The 17,703-nt window shown below is 43.4% G+C and overlaps 1 protein-coding gene across 1 annotated transcript in view; it reads left to right on the forward strand.

The window, feature by feature from the left end:
- The first annotated feature begins 8,103 nt into the window (after positions 1-8,103).
- Positions 8,104-17,703, forward strand: part of ASPG (asparaginase) — a 44,618-nt gene continuing 35,018 nt past the window's right edge. Inside the window, exons 1-3 of the mRNA XM_036384551.2 lie at positions 8,104-8,302; positions 13,094-13,223; positions 15,781-15,892. Coding sequence (XP_036240444.1) covers positions 8,140-8,302; positions 13,094-13,223; positions 15,781-15,892 — 405 coding nt within the window. The 5' untranslated portion in view covers positions 8,104-8,139. The remainder of the gene's footprint in view (positions 8,303-13,093; positions 13,224-15,780; positions 15,893-17,703) is intronic.

Raw genomic sequence — 17,703 nt, forward strand, 5'->3', positions numbered from 1 at the left:
GTATTGACCTACAGTCAACTTGAGTTGGCTCTCTTTTGGTAAAAGCTTTCCCAGGTCAGGATCATTTCAATAACTAGTTTTAATATAATCTGAACTAGTTTTTGTCTGAAGTAAATGAAAGAGCTACCACAAGATTTTTTGAAACATAGGGACATAATGATTTAGGGCCACATTATCTGCACCAAGATGCAGCTAAGTGTCTATAGTTTGCAATAAAGTATTTTTATTATATAATTTTTTCTTTACAGTTTCTCTAAACTCAAGAAGGATTATCTGTGCAGTCCCATCATATGCATTACTGTTTGATGCGTGTAGTGTGATGTGATAGTAGAAGACTTGGCCAGAGTAGCAAAGTATTCGAGATACTAGACATGTTCTTCAGTTCTCTTGTTCTTTATTTAGTGCTGGAGATTAAAAGGAGATATATTGTGTATTTTAGTTTTTTGTGGATTAGTGGTTTATAGGATTGGAATAAAAGGGAACCTTTGGGCTGGAGAAGTTTTTGGCACTAGCAGGCATTTACAGAAAAATGACCTTTGACTTGTTTGGTTTTCTCATAGATATTCAAAGAATGTTAGAGGCTGAGGGAAATTTGTCTAGGACTAAACTACAAAGGTGGCTGCCATGTGGTTTCCTATCATTTAGTGTCAGAAAAAATTGATGTGAGGTAGGAGAGAACTTGAAATTAGCATTTCTGCTTTTATTGCAGTTCATAGGAAGGCTCTTATTCTCTTGGATATATAAAGAAGCCACATTTGACAGTGCACCCCTTCTGTTTCACGGAATTTGTGAGATACAAGATGGTTGAAAAACTACTTGCTAAACAAGCAAGGAGATCTTAGACCAGCAAAGCAACTTCCTGGCTCCCTGCTTACTCCCAGTTCTTAACAGCTTGGCTGTCATATTGTTCTAATAATTGTTATTGTAACTTAAGCTCAGCCAGTACACTGAGTTATTTAGGTTGGTATTTTGACTGAGTTTGAACAGCGTGCACAATTGATGAGCTAAGAAACTCATGAACCAGCATAATGAACACTACACAGGGAAAAATAAAAAGTGTGACTAAGACAGCTATGAATAGAAGAAAAGGAACACTGCCTCCCAGTCTGTTCTTGGGTGAGATTTCCCCAGAGCAGGGAGGAAGAACATCAGCAAGGTGAGATCACTGTGCCCAAGGGCACAGCAGCCAGGTTTGTGGAGTTGATGAGTGAGGAGTGAGCTAAGCAGGCTGCAAAACCAAGGAAAGAGGCCAGAGGCTACAGCATTCTTATTGTTTTGGGGGAGTGGTGTTGCATAAAAGACAATCCCAAAAATCATCCAGGTGGAGTCAGCAGAATTGGACCAGTGATGTAGACCTCAGTGGATGGAAACTTTCTCCTGTGGAGAGCAGTGTCTTCTCCAAACCACCTCAGGTGCAGGTTTGCTAGTGCAGCTTGGCCATCAGACTGCTAGGAAAACTCTTACGACATTTTTGACCTGCTGTTCAAAATCTATTACTAGTTTCACACATCCAGAACTTCCTCTTGGGGCAGAAGTACTGCAGGTGGACTGTTTTGACCTCATCAGTGTGCAGGTTTCTGTCCACCACCCTCACTTCCTGCTGATAAGCTGCTGTGTGGGTCATACCACAGTCTCGTGTCCTCCCTGAGGGTGATCACAGCACATGCTTTATTAACTCAAACTCCTGGCACTTGTTGCTGTTTCCTACTTGAGTGTCAGGATGGGTTTTATAAGTTTTGTTCCATTTCCTAAAGCCTTAAACAGCATTCCAGGTTTATCTTGCCTGCAGTCTCTGTGTGGCCTGAGGCTCATGCTGCACTTCAGTGCTCATGCCTTCCTCCAGTGGTGTTTCCCCTCTTGATGCCAGATCACTTCTCTTACTTTGCCTAAGGCCATTCTCAGCCTGCCCTTGCCAGTGCCTACAGCCTGGTGCCAGGCTGTGCTCCCGAGCACCAGCTGCAGGATCTGTTGCCAGCTCACAGCCCAGAGGTGAAGGAGAGGTAACAGGAAATTTCTCCTTGCTGAGTCACTTCACTGCTGCTCTTGGCTTACCTGTTCTGGAGTGGCACGTTCTGTGTCATCTCAGTGGCATGTTTTGTTGTCATGGGTGGTTTCTCTAGAGCTCCGATTCCAAGGCTGAGATGGGATCATTTTTTGGTCATGTGGTCACAAGGCCTTCCCAGTGCCTCCCCAGCCAGCACAGCCAGCTTTGAGATGTGATTTCCCTGTTCCAGAATGGTCACCAGGGCTGCACAGAGCCCAACCCTCAGTTTTCTGGCAGAACAGAACAGAAAATGGCAAGGATTAACAATCTGAAGCCTGAAGAAAAGAAGGAGTTGCCAGCCTCCCTTGTGAAGTGTGCATCTCCTAATTCTGCTACCATTTAATGTCCTGTTAGGATTTGTCTCAGCATTTGCACTGGTGTTTCAGCAACTGACTGTTTCTATAAGGCTTGACACCTAGGTCAGAAATGCAATTCCAGTGGATTCACTGCCTTTTAGCACAGAAATAAGTCCATGCCATTGCCATCTCAGTGGGCCCTTGAGGCTGGGCAGAAAAGTTTTGGTCCCATCCACCCCTCAAAGAAAGGGGAGTTAAACTTGTGCAGCCCAGTGTAAAAGTTTAACAGCATCTGCTTCCCATCCTTGTGTCCTTTTCACTGTAATCTCTGACTTGTGGGGCTGCAGGCTGAGAATTTGTAGCACAGCATGAACTCTGACCTGGGTATTCTCTGTTAGCAGATCAAACCAGAAGAACTAAAAAAACACCTAAAATCAAATGAAAACCTAAGTAGCTTTTTAGCTCATGGTGAACAATTGTGAATGCTGGATGTGCACCATGACTTTCTGGAAACTCTGATTGTTACTATATTAGTATTAACCACTAATTACTGAACTAATTTTTTGCAACTAGATGTCTGTCTTCTAGGTAACTGAATTCGGTAAAAAAGATTAATCTTTCCTCTCAGCTATATTAATTGATGTGTGACTGCCAAAAAAAAAAATACAAATTAGTGATTTAGTTGAGTATATAAAGTAGAATGTTGCTTGGTTATTTTTCCAGTCCAAAGACCTAATATCTTGATTAGATATTAACACTGCTCTCTCCTCACCACTGAGCCAGTTGCATAGTCAGAGAAGGCTGCCAGGTTGATCAAGTGTGATAATTATGTGGTGGCTGCTCCTGACTGCCTGTTTGACCTTCATATGTCTGGCAGTAGCTTCCAGATCTATTTGCTCCACCAGTTCCAGGGACTCAGATGAGGCTGACCAGCCTTGAGTTTTCCATCTCCTCTTCTTCCCATTCTTGAGGTCAGAAGTGACATTTGCTTTCTTCCTCTCCTCGAGAACTTTCCCCTTCATTGGCATGACCTTTCAAAGGTTATCAAGTGTCCTCAAACTCCATCAACCAGTTCCCTCAGCTCTTGAAAGTGCCACCCATCAGGTTCCAGGGATTTGTCAGGGTCTGGTTTATTTAAATATTCCCTAACCTGATCCTTTTCCAGTGACAGGAGGTCTTCCTTGCCCTGCATTTTACAATGACCTCAAGCGCCTGGGGTTCCTAAAGGCAAAAACAACCAGTGAAGACTGAGACAAAGGTGGCATTGTCAGCTTTCCCGTGTCCTTTGTCACCAAGTGTCCTGCCTTGGCCCCACCTTTTCCCTAGTCACGCTTTGGCTGCCTAGTTACCTTAGAAACCTTTCTTGTTGAAGCTTCATATCCCTCTGTAAATTCAATTTCAGGTGAGCCTTGCCTTTCATAACAACACACCTGCATATTCTGACAGTACCTCTAAATTCCTTCTGGGACACCTGTCCCTTCTTCCACCTCTTGAACACTTTATGCGCTTAATTCTTACCTGGAGTTAATTATTCATCCATGCAGGCCTCCTACCTCTGCTTGATCTCTTCCTTGTTGGAAGGGACAGTTGTTGAGAACAGAGAAGGTCATCCTCAAAAATGAGTCAAAAATATACGGAGGTTTCTTAATAGGTTCGTTATTTTTGATGGATGATCTAGCTAGGCAGTCACCTCAGCTGTTGTGAAACAACATAAATAAAGGTTCACCAGAGCTTCCAGGAGGCCTGCAGGAAGACTGCGTGTTGGACTTGATTTTGAGACAGCTGTCACACACAACGGTGTTTTCCTTTCTCAAGATGAAACAAACTCCACAAATCCTAGGTTCAGAGAAGAGGGTCTCACCTCTGGTTAGCAAGCTGCAGCTTTGCTGTAGTTTCTCCAAGAGAATTCTGTTCCCTCAGGCCATCATCTGTTGGACTCTTTAAAAGCCCTTTGTCTCAGCCAGTTCTCACTCTGGGCAGGTCAGAGTTCAGCAGCAGGAGGTGGTCACTGTAAATGAGCCTGGGACACCTGACCACGGGTCAAGCAAGGCAGAGTCTCTTGGGACTGCACTCGTTGTGGCCCATCAAGTCACCATCCCTTCATGACTCAAGTTCCATCTCTGGCCTTCCTTTTCCTGGTAATTCAATTCTCTCTTTGCACTGTAAACAAAAAAGCTCTTGTAAAATCTATGGGCAAGCTTTTGGAATAGATGCCAACAGCAACGCAACACTGCTAGGAAAGGTCAAAGCAGGATCTACATGCACTCATCTGTACCTCCTAAAACTCCACCCAGCTGAAGAAGGACAGTCCTGTTTTTTCTGGAAATGGATCACTTCACACTGACATGCACTCTCACCTTGATTTCCCCACTTGCACTCCCTGCAGAGAGCACAGCTGCCACAGTGCAAGTGGCCACAGGCTCAGCAGGACTCAGCTGGGTTCATTCAAAGCACCCTAATCCCTACACACATCCTCTTTGGGGAAGGAATGGTGAAATTCCCCACTGTGTTATATCCTTTTCCCTTTTGCTGTTCATCCAGACAATGTGATTCTCCTGGAAGAACAGAGCAAGTGCTCTGCAGCACTGCCAAGAATCAGTTGAGGAATCGGGGGTGACATTCCCCTCATCTTTTGGTAACCTCTGTGCCCAGGGGGTATCAGCTGGTGCAGCTCACAGACACTGGGTGTAGGTTGCTGACACTTAGAAAAGAAGGAGAGACAGAGGCTGAAGCTCCAAAGGAGTCTGGGTACTCCAAGCATCACCTGCTTTGGAAGAGTCTCCCTCTCCTGAGACCCTCAGCAGTTTAATTTCTGTTGCCCAGTCTCTGCCCAATCCTGACCTTCCTTCCCCCTTCACCTCCTTCAAGCCCCAGATCAGGAACAAAGTGATACTTTCTTGCAGCTTTTCTTTGTTTTTCATCATTTTCCTGGTCTTCAACACTCCTCTGTATTCAAACATTATCTTCTGCCACCATCTACCCACAGCACAACCAAAAACCATTCCAGCTCCCAGATGCCTTCCCAGGTAGATGATATTCCCTTCCATCTTGATGTATGTGCATGATTTATCTTGCTTAAAGCAGAATTATTCTACCTGCAGCAGGCAAAGAGGGAACAGATTTTTTCTGGCTTGCTCTTTCCTGTCTTGCTGCTGTTTCCACTGGTCTAGAAATTGACACTGAATTCTTTAAAGGAGGCCCTAGCTCATTCAGCAGATATGGAGAGTCCATTGCCTTCATGAACACCAGTTAATACATCAGAAAGGTCATGCTGACAGACTGTAGGGCTGCTATCCAGCTGTTGGAGACTTTAAGAGGCTGTGAGGGCAGAAACTCTTTCCAACAAGTGCCATCAATGTTCCTTCTCATGTACAGGATGCTGTGAGGTACAGAATGTTAAATGCCACTTTGCCATTTGGGTTCCAAAACTCCCTGCTTTAAAATTGCTGCAAGCCCAGAATTCATGTGCATTAAGTCATCCAAGGCCATCATTCTTCTCTGCTTGCAAGGAAATCACTTATTGGGACATAGCTTTGCCAGTTACGTTTTCAGAGGTACTTTTGTTGCTTCCAAGCTTATGTTGTGAGATGCACAGCCTGGGTCTGTTGTTGAGCTATTAGAAATGCTGCAATCAGTTCTTCCCTGGAAATGAATTCTAAGCTTGAGTTCTCTGCCCTCAGGCAGTCTGGTGCCTGTTGCATCATTCCAGGGATGTGCATGTGTTGCAGTTCTCTGAGCATCTCCATTGGGTTTCTTTTTCTATTGTCAATATCTCTTATTCAGGTGTTATTCCCATGAATTCTGTTACTGGTTTCTCTGGAAGTGGTACCACTTGGTCTTTTGTCCTTCACCCTTCTGTTTGTGCAATGAGTAATTTCTGGACATCATTGTGCAATTTACTTGGGATCACTTTTCTAATCCAAGGATGCCATTCAGAATTGTGTATACTAATATACAAAATTATTATCAGGTGTATGCAGTTAATAGCATACAGTTTTGATTTTTTGAATGAAAAAATATTTTTTATTGAAAAAACCAAAATAAATCAACAGTGTGTAATGTTAAAAAAAAAGGAAAATAACTTTTTTTTTTTGCCAGAAACATTTTCAAAAGATGATTATTCTATGAAAGAAAGTGTTAAATTTCTGAACAACTATAGTAATCCTACTCAAATGGAACTTCAGTTCTTTCTGGAGGGAGTCCCACAGAACCTAAAATGACCTTTCTGTAGAGTTTAAAACTCTTCATCATATTCTTTTCATGTGATCTTGATTCCTTTTTTTCCTCTGAGTAGCACAGGGAAAAGAGTACAATGAATGAAGATGCTTTGAGATCTGTGCCAGAAATGGATGAAGGAAGTGGAATGTGTTTCTTTGATACGTAACAGGAATTAGATGTAATTTTTTCATTCTTTTGAAAAAAGTGTTTCCCTGCAGCAGATCCAAATCTTTGTTTGTTCACTTAGAAAATTTCGTTGTGGATGTGTGAATACACACAGTGTATTCCAGCAGCTGGAGTTACTACACTGTTTGTTTCTGCTTTCAGACACTGTTGGGTTTTGTTCAATAGCCTACAGTACAGGTAAAAAATGTAAGTAGCAGCTGTGCAAAAAGGGTTTGGGGGTCCTATGGACAAGTCATATATGAGGCAGCAAAGGGTCCTTGCAGTGATGAAAGCGAAGGCTGGGCTGCACTAGCAGGACAATTAGAGCCAGCAAACAACAGGGGAATGATCACTGCCCTCTACTCTTCACTTGTAGGACCACATCTGGAATTCTGTGCCACGGTTTGGGCCCCTCAGACCAAGAGAGATATTGACAACGTGGGAGGAGAACATAAAATTTATTCCTTTTGGAGTCATAGGAATTGGAAGTAGAAGAAATTGCTCGTACTATCCCACAATCCCTATTTTTACCTTCATTTCATTTAGAAGGTGCAGTGCAGAGTACAAACGACGTTCATATGACCAGGAGCCAAAACAACTCTACCACGTTGCTACAGGAAGTATGTTCTTCCTTTGACGTACTGAGTAACTCAGGCACTTGAGTGACACGTTTAGCCTCAGGTACTTGTGCAGCAGCTACTTCTCAGCTCATGCAGCTTCCCAGCAGCTACTGCCCCCAGTAACTGGCTCACTGCGTTTTAGCCACTTGCTTTGCTGATTTTGTTTTACAGTTATAACAACAGTAATAACAAATCTTATGACGTCAGAGCTAAAGATTTACCAGATTTCCTTGAAAACAACTTCAGCCTCCTCACAGCTGATCTCCTACCCGATCCTCAAAGGAATCCATCTGGGTGGAAGCTGAGGGTGCAGATTAAAACGCTGGTATGGAGGGGGCAGGGGTGCTGTTTTGGGAGACGCTGGGTGAGCAGGAGTCGCCTCTGAGGCCAGGTAAGCAGGAGCAGTTCCCACCTTCTTCCCCATGAAGGAAAAAGAGGAAATGAGGAAAAAGAGGGCGACGCAGGTGCTCTGGCCGGGCTGACCCTGAGCCCTGTGTCCCCTCTCTCCTCCCCGGGCCCAGAACGCGCGGCTGCTCTTGGCTTCTCCTTCAAGCATGAAGGGCTTTGCCATCCGCCCGGGCCGGCGCTGCCCGCAGCGCAAAGTGCAGGGGGCGGTGCCGGGGCTGCTTCTCACGGCCGCTGCCCCTCACGGCCGCTCCCCGCGCTCGGGCGGGCCGGCACGGCGGCTCTGCCCGCCCCCGGGGCAGCGGGAAGGGCGGCCCCGCCCCCGCCCTCCCGCCCTCTAAAACTCCCCGTTGTCCGGGCGGCCGGGAGGTAGCGGATCCTGCGACGCGGGATGGAGGTGGCGGCGGGACAGCCGCGCTCCCTCCTCAGAGCCCTGGCCGGGCCCCGGCCCCAGGAGCGCCCCGGCTGCCCCCCGGCCCCCTCCGCCAAGGCCGAGGCGAGGGTGCTGGTCATCAACACGGGCGGCACCATCGGCATGGTGCAGGACGTCAAGGGTGAGGGCCGGCGGCGGGGGTGTCGGGCCGGCCGTGGGGATGCGGCCGGGCCGGCCGTGGGGAGCGGGGCTGGCGGTGGGGATGCGGCCGGGGCTGCCTCGGCACGGCGCGACCGCGGGCAGCCGGCGCGGTTTGCGGTGCAGCATCGCTGCTGTGAGCGGCTCCCCATCAGCTGGATCACCCGGTAGCTCAGCTGATGGGCATCCTTGTGAGCGTCACAGCGAGCGGCAGCGGCTTTTGGCAGAGGACAACGTGTTTCCTGCAGCGTGAGTCCTTTCTGCTCTACCTTGCGCGCTGAAAATGAAACCGACTTCGTCGCACTAATCGTGCAGGCTGTTTTTAGCCCTAAATGAGCCACTGTCACCGGCCGCCCAGAGAGCGTGTGCCTGGCATTCCTGCTGGGAAGAGCGTGGGCCGCTGGAGCTGGCGGCCGTGACGAGGATTTTCCAGTGGTGACCTGGCAGGCGCAGCGGATGCGAGTGTGGCAGCTGCCAGGTGTCAGGATGGGCGAGATCGGATGCAGTGCCAGTCTTGGGACGGGTTTCTGCTGCTCTCCCACCAGCTCTTGGCTTCTTTCATGAAATCACTGAAGAGTTCTGCCTTGCCTTACCTTACCGAGGGAGGGGGAGGCTTGATAGATATGCCAAACTAGATATGCCAAACTCTCTCCCTGCAGCTGGAAAATGTTTACATCCAAAACTGAACACTGAGATGTGTCAGTATAACACCTGCATTTTATCTGAAGGCTTCTTAGGTACCTACAGGTATATGCTGTGTGTTTTTAGGTGCCCCTAAATGTCAGCAGATAGGTGCTCAAACTCAGCTGACACCTCCACAGGCCCCCAGTCCAGCAGCTGGTTGGAGTGGCACCTGAGCACCCCTTGATCATCACTCAGTAGACACAGACCCCAAGGGATAAGAGAAACATCAACCCATTAGTGTGTCTGGGGAAAAAATGGATTTCAGTCTGGTCTGACTTGCTGTAGGGCTGTGTGCATGCCAGCGTTGGATTAAAGGGAAACAAAGTAACATAAGGAGTGGGAGTGAGAGGGAAACAGTCCAATTTTGGTGAAAATCTCTTTAATTTCTTTCCTTGTTTACTTGGAAGGCAGTGGAGCATCCCAGGGCTTCCGCAGCGTGTGTGTCTCTAGATTCAAAAGCACGGGTACTTGTGATCCCTACGACAGAGTTTTGTGCTCCTGTCTGAAATACCCTCTTTGCTTCTTATTGTAGGATTGAAACACTTGGGGCTTCACCTTGGAGCTTCCTAGACTTGATTTTTTTCAAATACATGTCCTTTCTTCTCAGGAGATGGTGATTGGCTGATCCTTATTATTGTAGTAAAGATGCTATAAGGTGTTCTTTGTTTTTTTTATGGCTGTCATCTTTGTTTCTAATCTGTCAAAGTTGTAAAAAAAAAGTCCATATTTCAAAGCCATGTGCTGACTTGCCTTTCTCAGTTTGCATTGTTTATACTAAAACAATTTCCTACTTTTATTTCCTCAGCTTTCTAAATGCCTCTTTTAAGTGAATAAATTATAATCACGTGTCTCGTTCTTTTATGAATGAACTTTATAACCTCTTCTCATCTTGTTTTTTTTCCTTTTGCTTAACAAGTGTCAATCATTACAGCATGTGCAAACAATCTAACAGTTGTGATCCAATGATGCTGACTTGCTGCATCCTGTGGGGGGGTTTTGACCTGCTTTTCATACCCACATCTAGCTGCAGAGCAGCCAGAATACCTCTTTCAGAATATTTGGCAGTCTTTAGTGTTCAGACAGAAGCTAATGAAAGGGCATGGGAAAGGCAGCATGCTTCAAGGGAAGATACAATAGATGCTCATTTCTTTTATTTATCAGTGGATGGAAAGTGCCTGTTTACAACCCTTCCTAGAGCTACAAGTGTTTTACTTCAAGCATGGTGAAGAGAAGTAGCTCATCTGGCAACTCCAGCATGTCTTGGAAATTCCTGTTGGAATTTCTGCACACCTACATTACCTGGGCAGGAGTCATTTTCAGAGGATGAATAGTCTGTTTCAGTTTATGTGACTTGGATGACAACCAGACTCAGGTACAGACTCTCTCATTCATGTTTTTATTCTCAAGCCACTTCAGTGCATTTTAAAAGTTTCTTACTCCTACTTATTTCCTCCTACATTAGTTTCTTTTGGCTTATCAGTAGCTCATTTCAGAAAGAGAACCTTACTGCACTCCAGAGTGAGGTTACTGTGATAGTGATCTTTCCATCAAGTTGCCTTCAGGAAGATCTTTTCCTTGGGCATGTGGGCTAGGTCTCTTTCCTAGCTTTTACCTGTAATAAGGAAAAAAAAAAAACCAAAATCCAAAAATCCAAGTAGAGCTAAGTTAAATACCCTTTAAAAGATTACTTATCTTGGAATAGTCTATTTAGGTAGCTTAGTTATTTGTCTTTTTTAGACATTCTAGATTGCTAAAAGACTGGCTGCTGTAGTCCAAACCTTTTCCTGTTTGAAATCTTTGTACCTCACTTGTGAAAGCTCCAAGTAACATAACTGCTGCAATTAATATTTTTGCTCCCTGTTCTCTGCAGCAGCACAGGTTGCAGGATATCTTGTTTGGCAGGTAGCTATAACTGTGCTATCTATAGCACCAGAGTGAAAAGCAGCGTCCTGGACTGTAGGTGAGACAAAACCATGATTGTACTCCTTGGCCACAGGTGCCTGTTTGCCATTCTGCCTTTGTCCACCTGCTCTGTGATGCCAGGGCTGGCCAGCTGACAAGGGACACGACAGAAGGTGATGAAAGCTATTTGGACAAGTCACACAGCCTGCCTCTTCTCTGCAGGGGTGAAGTTGTTTCAAATACTTTGTCAACAAGCTTGGCTCACAAAAGCTGTTTTCCATGTGTAGTAAAGTAGAAGTGTTCTTAAAACCATTGCACTTGAGTTCCCCCGTGTTTGCTTCTTGAAGCTGTAAAGCAGAAATCACTGCTAGATGTGGGTGCATGTGAGGGGCTGTCTGGGTTGTAAGTGGGTCATTTTGGATACATCTGCAGAATGCCTTAAAAACGTTTACATTCAGTGCAAGCAATTACAGAAAAATCCTGACAGATTTGTGATTAAGAGATGAGGAACTGCTGTTTATAGAGAAGGGATTAAAGAACATTAACGTACATCAGCTCTCCAGTTCCTGTGGCAAATACAAAAAATAAACAGTCTAATCCACTGTCAATATTCAGAGCAAGATGAACACTGGACAAACAGAAGAATAATCAGAAAACACCCAGGAAGCACTTGAAACGGGGCTGCATTTCCGAGCCAAAATGACTCAATGCCCAGGCACTGCAGAAGTGGCCATTTGTGACTAAGCTAGGAACATCCTTAATAGGAAAAGCAGGGATTATAGCTGAATGAATGAAACATCCAAGGCTTGAAAGTGTTTTAAGTATATTTTGTAAAACAAAGTATTCTGGCAGAAATCCAAAGAAATCCACTCAAATGCTGTTGCTGTCCTGTGAGGAAGTTGGCTATGAAGAGGCCCCCTTCTTAATTTAAGGCAAGCCAGGAGGGAGATCAGGGAGTTCTTAAGGATTTTTCCATCAGCTTGGAAAGTAAATGGAAAAAGCTAGAAATACTATTGAAAATATTTTCTGGGTTTTGAGTATTTGAAATAAACCATGCTGTTTGAAGGTGAACCAAAAATAATTAGAGGTGCTAACTTGGATGAGAATCATGTTTAAATAATCAGAACTAGGAAATAGGAGAGAATTCAAATAGAAATAACTAGAACTAACAGAAGTAGAATAATGAGGTTTAATGGTTTGTTTTCCATATAAACTGGTGATATAAAACTGAGATTAAACTGAACTTGACAAAATCTTGAAGTCCAGAAGGAAGTACCTCTGTTGGAAGTTCCTTGTAAGAAAACTGTCTCAAGAAGTCAGACTTCAGAAAACCAGGGTGGCTTCTGATTCTGGATGCCAGGACTGTTGCTGTGATTCCTGAAACAGGGTACTGGGAGATGAGTTGCAGGCTGGCTTCACGGGTGAACTCAGTTCTGTGATGCTGAGGACTGTAACATCACAACATTAGGTGCCTTTCTGGCTAACAGAGAACAACATGCAGATTCCCTTTGAAATATCTGTTTGCAACCAGGACACCTGCAGGTCCACCAAACACCAAACAAGTTCTTAGGTTAGTTTAAACAGCAGCTGTTTTAGGGTCCCTGCCACAGACAGTGCCTATCATGGGCAGGGAGAGGGAGAGCAGAGTTGGAGATGCATCCACGCTTTCAACGTTTTCTATGCAGAGGTTTAGGCACTTTTTAACCTTCTGTCAGTTCAGATGTTCAGTCCTAAACCTGCTAGGGGAAAGTACCTAGTATATATCACAACTGGGTGCTTTTTAAGTCTTTTACTACTATTACTAAGTAATAGCTATGGCAGATGTGAAAGAGAATGGTAGCTTTTTGCTACAGTTGCAAAAATTGGCTTCCTGCCCCTGCTTCTAATAAGTATTTGCAGACAAGAAACAATGAAAAATAGGTCAAAGCACAAATGTTTGATGTGGAGGAGATTTGAAACATTATTTCTCTTAAATAAAGGATTTATCTACTTCAAGTCAAGAAAAGAATAGCTGCATGAATATTTATTAGTTATGTTCATTTTTCATGGTTTTAAACTGGCAATAGACTGTTTAATTTGGAAGGATGGGCAAACTGCTGTGTAACTTGTCTTCTTCCCTCCTTACCATGCCACTCACTTCCTTCTATCCCTGCTCTTTTATTCACTTCCTTCATTCTTTGTTTATAAGGGCTTGCTCCTGAGGCCAATAAATTAGTAAGCAGTTTGAAAACGATGCCGATGCTGCACGACGAGGCGTACGCCCGGGAAACAAAGCTGAACAACTGCCATGGATTCCCAGAGAACACACTGGTGCTCCCGTGAGTACAGAGGGGTTAGCAAATACCTGCTTCTTTTTCAGGTAATTACATCTCTAGGCATTTGACATGAAGAATCTGTAATGAGATTAGCAGAAATGCTTATATTATTTTAAAAGAAAAAAGTCCACCATGTTTGTGTGATAAAAATATGTGTTTGGGCTATATTTGCAATGAAGTTCCTTAGAACTGCTTGAGAAATAACTTACAGTAGGCAACAAGTAACCATTCTGGGCAATCTATTCCTGGATTTTTTTTTTTAATATTAATTTGCTGCTGTGCAAACATACAAATATTCTACATAAACTATGAAAACGATATACAGCTCCATGTGAATCATCTTCAGCATATGTCTGAAAAATGTAATTAATGCATCTGTGAATAGGCCTCATGCTTTAGTTCTGCAGGCCTTCTGTTTTTAAAAGCCCTAAAAGCTGATTGTTTTTCCCAAATTTATGCAACATTATGATAATAAGCAATGGGCTTATAATTAATCTGCACTGCTTCTTAACTGTTGGGCAGTGGTTAATAAGCTTATAGGTTTTATTTAGAGGGCAGTATGATAATATGAAATATTCCCTAGCTGTGATGAATGACTGTACCCCTGTAAACATGGCAACTTTGCACAAACAATGATGTTGTTCAAAAATAAATGGGACCATAGCTGGTTTTCTATATGAGTAAAAATGGATACTCATTAATCTTTGTGGAGAAAACCAGGATATTCAAAGAAAATTAAAGGTTTATGAATTTTTTTCTACTTTGTATTGAGGTCTCTATAAAACTTTTAAAAGTAACCCCTTAAAAGGCAGATAGCAGGAAAAGGAGTAAAGGAAAAAACTAATGGACACCTGGGTGCAGTAGTATTTATATGAATATACAGTTTGTGTTAAATATGATGCTTACATAAGGAAAAACTGAGCTCTATTATGACATGGTGCTTGAATAACTTTTAAATACTTAAGGGATTAGAAACATAACAAAGCTAGACTAATATACCTGTATGAGTCCTGAATATACTTCTCTTGGCACATCTTTCCCTGAAAACCAGAAAAGCTTAAAACAATCATTCACATAAAAAACCCTGAGGTTTAAAAACTAAACTCGTCTTGTTTTTCTGGCACTGCTGAGTGCTGTTTCTGGAGGTTAGTTGTGGCAGTTTGCCATCTTGTCTTTTGTGCTAGCCAAGTGATATTTTAACTAGGTGGTTGAGAAATATTGTGACTTCCTGAGGGGAGAAATTTTTGTGAACTTTGTATATCGGTGTGTAACGTCAGTATAAGAGGAATGACATGATCGTTTTTTAGAGAGAGGCATCAGAAGCTGAAGACAGGGCTGGTTTCTGGTATCAGAATGTCATGTTTTATTCAAACAGCACATTTTCAGGAGAGCTTTCTTGTCACAGATTTTCAGCTGACTTCCATAGTTACTCTTAGCACGTGTAAATGTGATATCCAGCAAGGAAGTTTTTCATGTGAAGTCTGACTTCATAGGTACAGGATGTCAGTTTAAACACATTGTTTAAATGCTCTCTCTGCTGTATGCAGCAGTCTTAGAGGCTTCATAGGGGGAATGAGTCTACAGATTTTATTAGAAGTCTCAGGTGACTCGAAAAAGGGAAATACTGCACCCAACTTCAGAAAAGGACAGAAAAGAAGATCATGGGACCCACTGATCTGTCAACCTCCCCTCTGGGAGGGGAAGGGAAAGTCATGAAACAGATCTTTCTAGAAGCTCTGCTAAGGAACATGGAGGACAGGAAGGTGATTTCAGCTAGCACAGCTTACTGGGACTTCCTGTCAAACTTTTGATGTTGTCCCCTACAAGATCCTTTTCTCTAAATTGTAGAGAGATGGGTTTGATGGGTGGGCTGTTCAGTGGATGAGGAATTGATTGGATGGTTACAGGCAGAAGGTGGTGGTCAATGGCTCAGAGTCATGATGGACATCAGGGACAAGTGGTATTTCTCAGGGGTCTGTATTGGGACCAGTGTTATTTAATATCTCCATTCATGACAGGGATGGAGGGATTGAGGGCAGCCTCAGCAAACTTGCAGATGACACCAAGCTGAGTGGTGCTGTTGACACACCTGAAGAGTGGGATTCCATCCAGAGGGACCTGGGCAAGCTCAAGAACTGGGCCCATGTGAATCTCATGAGGTTTAACAAGACCAAGTGCTGGTGCTGCACCTGGGTCAGGGGAGCCCTGGTAACCATCCAGGCTGGGATGAACAGATGGAGAGCAGCCCTGCCCAGAAGGACTTGGAAGTGCTGGTGGATGAGAGGCTGGACATGACCCAGAAATGTGCACTCACAGCCCAGAAACCACCCATGTCTGCCTCCCAGGTTGTATTTATTATTAGATTAAATTTAGGCATTTATGCTTTAAACTACATCAAGCCATGAACTTTTAAACTTGGAATTTAATTTCCAGATTTTTCACCTAGATATGGGGGATGGGAAGGAAAAGTGTGAAAACTACTGATTTAAAGAAAAAATCAGAAAGTGATAAGTTGATATTAACACTAAGATTTTTTTTTTTCAATTCTCTTTCTTCATAGTCTCTCCAAGCAAAACAAGAGAATTTTTTACACAATCCTTGAGCTCTCACCACTGCTTGATTCTTCCAACATGACACCAGATGACTGGGCCAAAATTGCAAAGAAACTTGAGGTTTGGGATATAAATTCATTTTTCACTTAAACAAAACCAGCAGTATATCTAGTATACTTAGGAAGATAAAACAATTCAGTAGCATTTTACATATGTATTTGTTTCTTTAAATGTAAAGTACCTTAATTAGTGACTTGCAAAGTAAGAAGTACTGTGCTTGCAAAGTTTGCAGAATTTTTGTTTCATTTGAAAAGGTTGTCAACTCCTTAAAGTTATGTCGTTCTTCCAAGGATGAGCCATGCCATAATTCCATACAATAAAATAAATTTGCAGCTGTGATTGAATAAGGCATGTAATATGTAGGTTGATGTGTCCTAAAACATTGACTTAAATTCACTGTCCAAAAATGTTGAATAAAATCCTTAAGTGTGGGTAACTTAGTTGAAGGTTGCTTAGTTACACATCATTTGAGTGTTCAAATAGCTTAATAGTTGGTTATTGACATAGAAAATAATTGAAGGTCTTTATGCAATTCTTACTCTGGGCACACATGGACTGGACTAGCTTTAGCTTTGCAACCAGTAGGAAAAATTGCTACCATGGTTAGGTTTTCCACAGTGGAAAATGTTTAAAGCCCTAGATATTTCTGCACAAATAGATAAACTGATTACATCCTTCTCTAGAATTAAAAAAAAAATAAAAATCAGCATTTCTGTGCTCCTGTCCCTTGTCTGAACTTAGCTGTGTGCTTTTAAAAAAAGCAAAACTGCAAAACACTTCAAATGCTTCACACCAGGAATTCATACATAGCTGACAGAAATAAATAACTGTGGGGCTAGGAAGATACTGCTCTCCCAGTCTGTGATAGTGAGCTTTATAGTGTAAATTCCCTTCTTCCACCACGCTTAGCAATGCATGAACAGTTCAATAATGCAGGCAATGCTGCTGAAGGTTCAGCATCAGCAAACTTGGGAGGTTGCTTGTGCTATCAAATACAACTTGCCAGGCACAGAAGAGATGGATCTGGTGTGTTCATGGAAAATCTCTAGGATGAAGCAGGGGTGCAGTTGGGAAAAGCCCAGGGCCAAGAGAAGGCAGCAATCCCATGCTGAACAGGAGAGCATTTACCTTTTTCCCCTTACTGGCATATTAGTTTTTATTACAAAAAAGTGGGTTTTTTCCTTGTACCCAGGTTCTCTGTATGCCCAGTTTGTGTAATCCAAATGAAAATTGCTGAGAAGGCCAAAAAAAAGGGACCCTTTTCAACTGTCCAGGTTGTGTACAGACACTGCCACTTTGTGTTCATCTTGGACACTTGCCTGCCACAGCTCTAACATGATGATTTTCCAGACTAAAACATTCCAAGATGTTTCTGTGGGATATCTCCTTAATTGGCAACCTGATCTTTTCTATTATGAACCTTAAACTAAACTATGTTCTTTTGCATCTGATAAGGTTCATAGGACTGAAGGTACTTGTGAGTGTACTGATCTAGAGAGGACAGGTGGCTATTTCTTGGCCATTCTTGCAGCCTCCTTACCTTGTTGCTGCCTTGGTGAATGGCTGCAGCACGGTTTTTGCATCACATTGTAGTTTGGCCTGCAGAAAGACCTTGCAGCACTGGCAGTTGTGTTGGCTCTTTTGTTAGAGATAAGCAGAAACCCCCTGAAACTTCCACTAGGTAGCAACAGGTAGTCAGGCATGAGTATCAGTGAAGAAATAGCAAAAGGACAAGTAGGAACCTACAAATTAGTTTGGAGATGACCTTATTATCAGGAGGTGCCAAGTGTGTGTGCCTAGTGTAACATGAGGAGTGTAATTTAAGAAAAATCTTGTTTAAACTCCTATTTTCCTCTCCATGCTGGCACTTC

This window comes from Molothrus ater, chromosome 6 (genome assembly GCF_012460135.2).
Source record: "Molothrus ater isolate BHLD 08-10-18 breed brown headed cowbird chromosome 6, BPBGC_Mater_1.1, whole genome shotgun sequence".
NCBI classification, from domain to species: Eukaryota; Metazoa; Chordata; class Aves; order Passeriformes; family Icteridae; genus Molothrus; species Molothrus ater.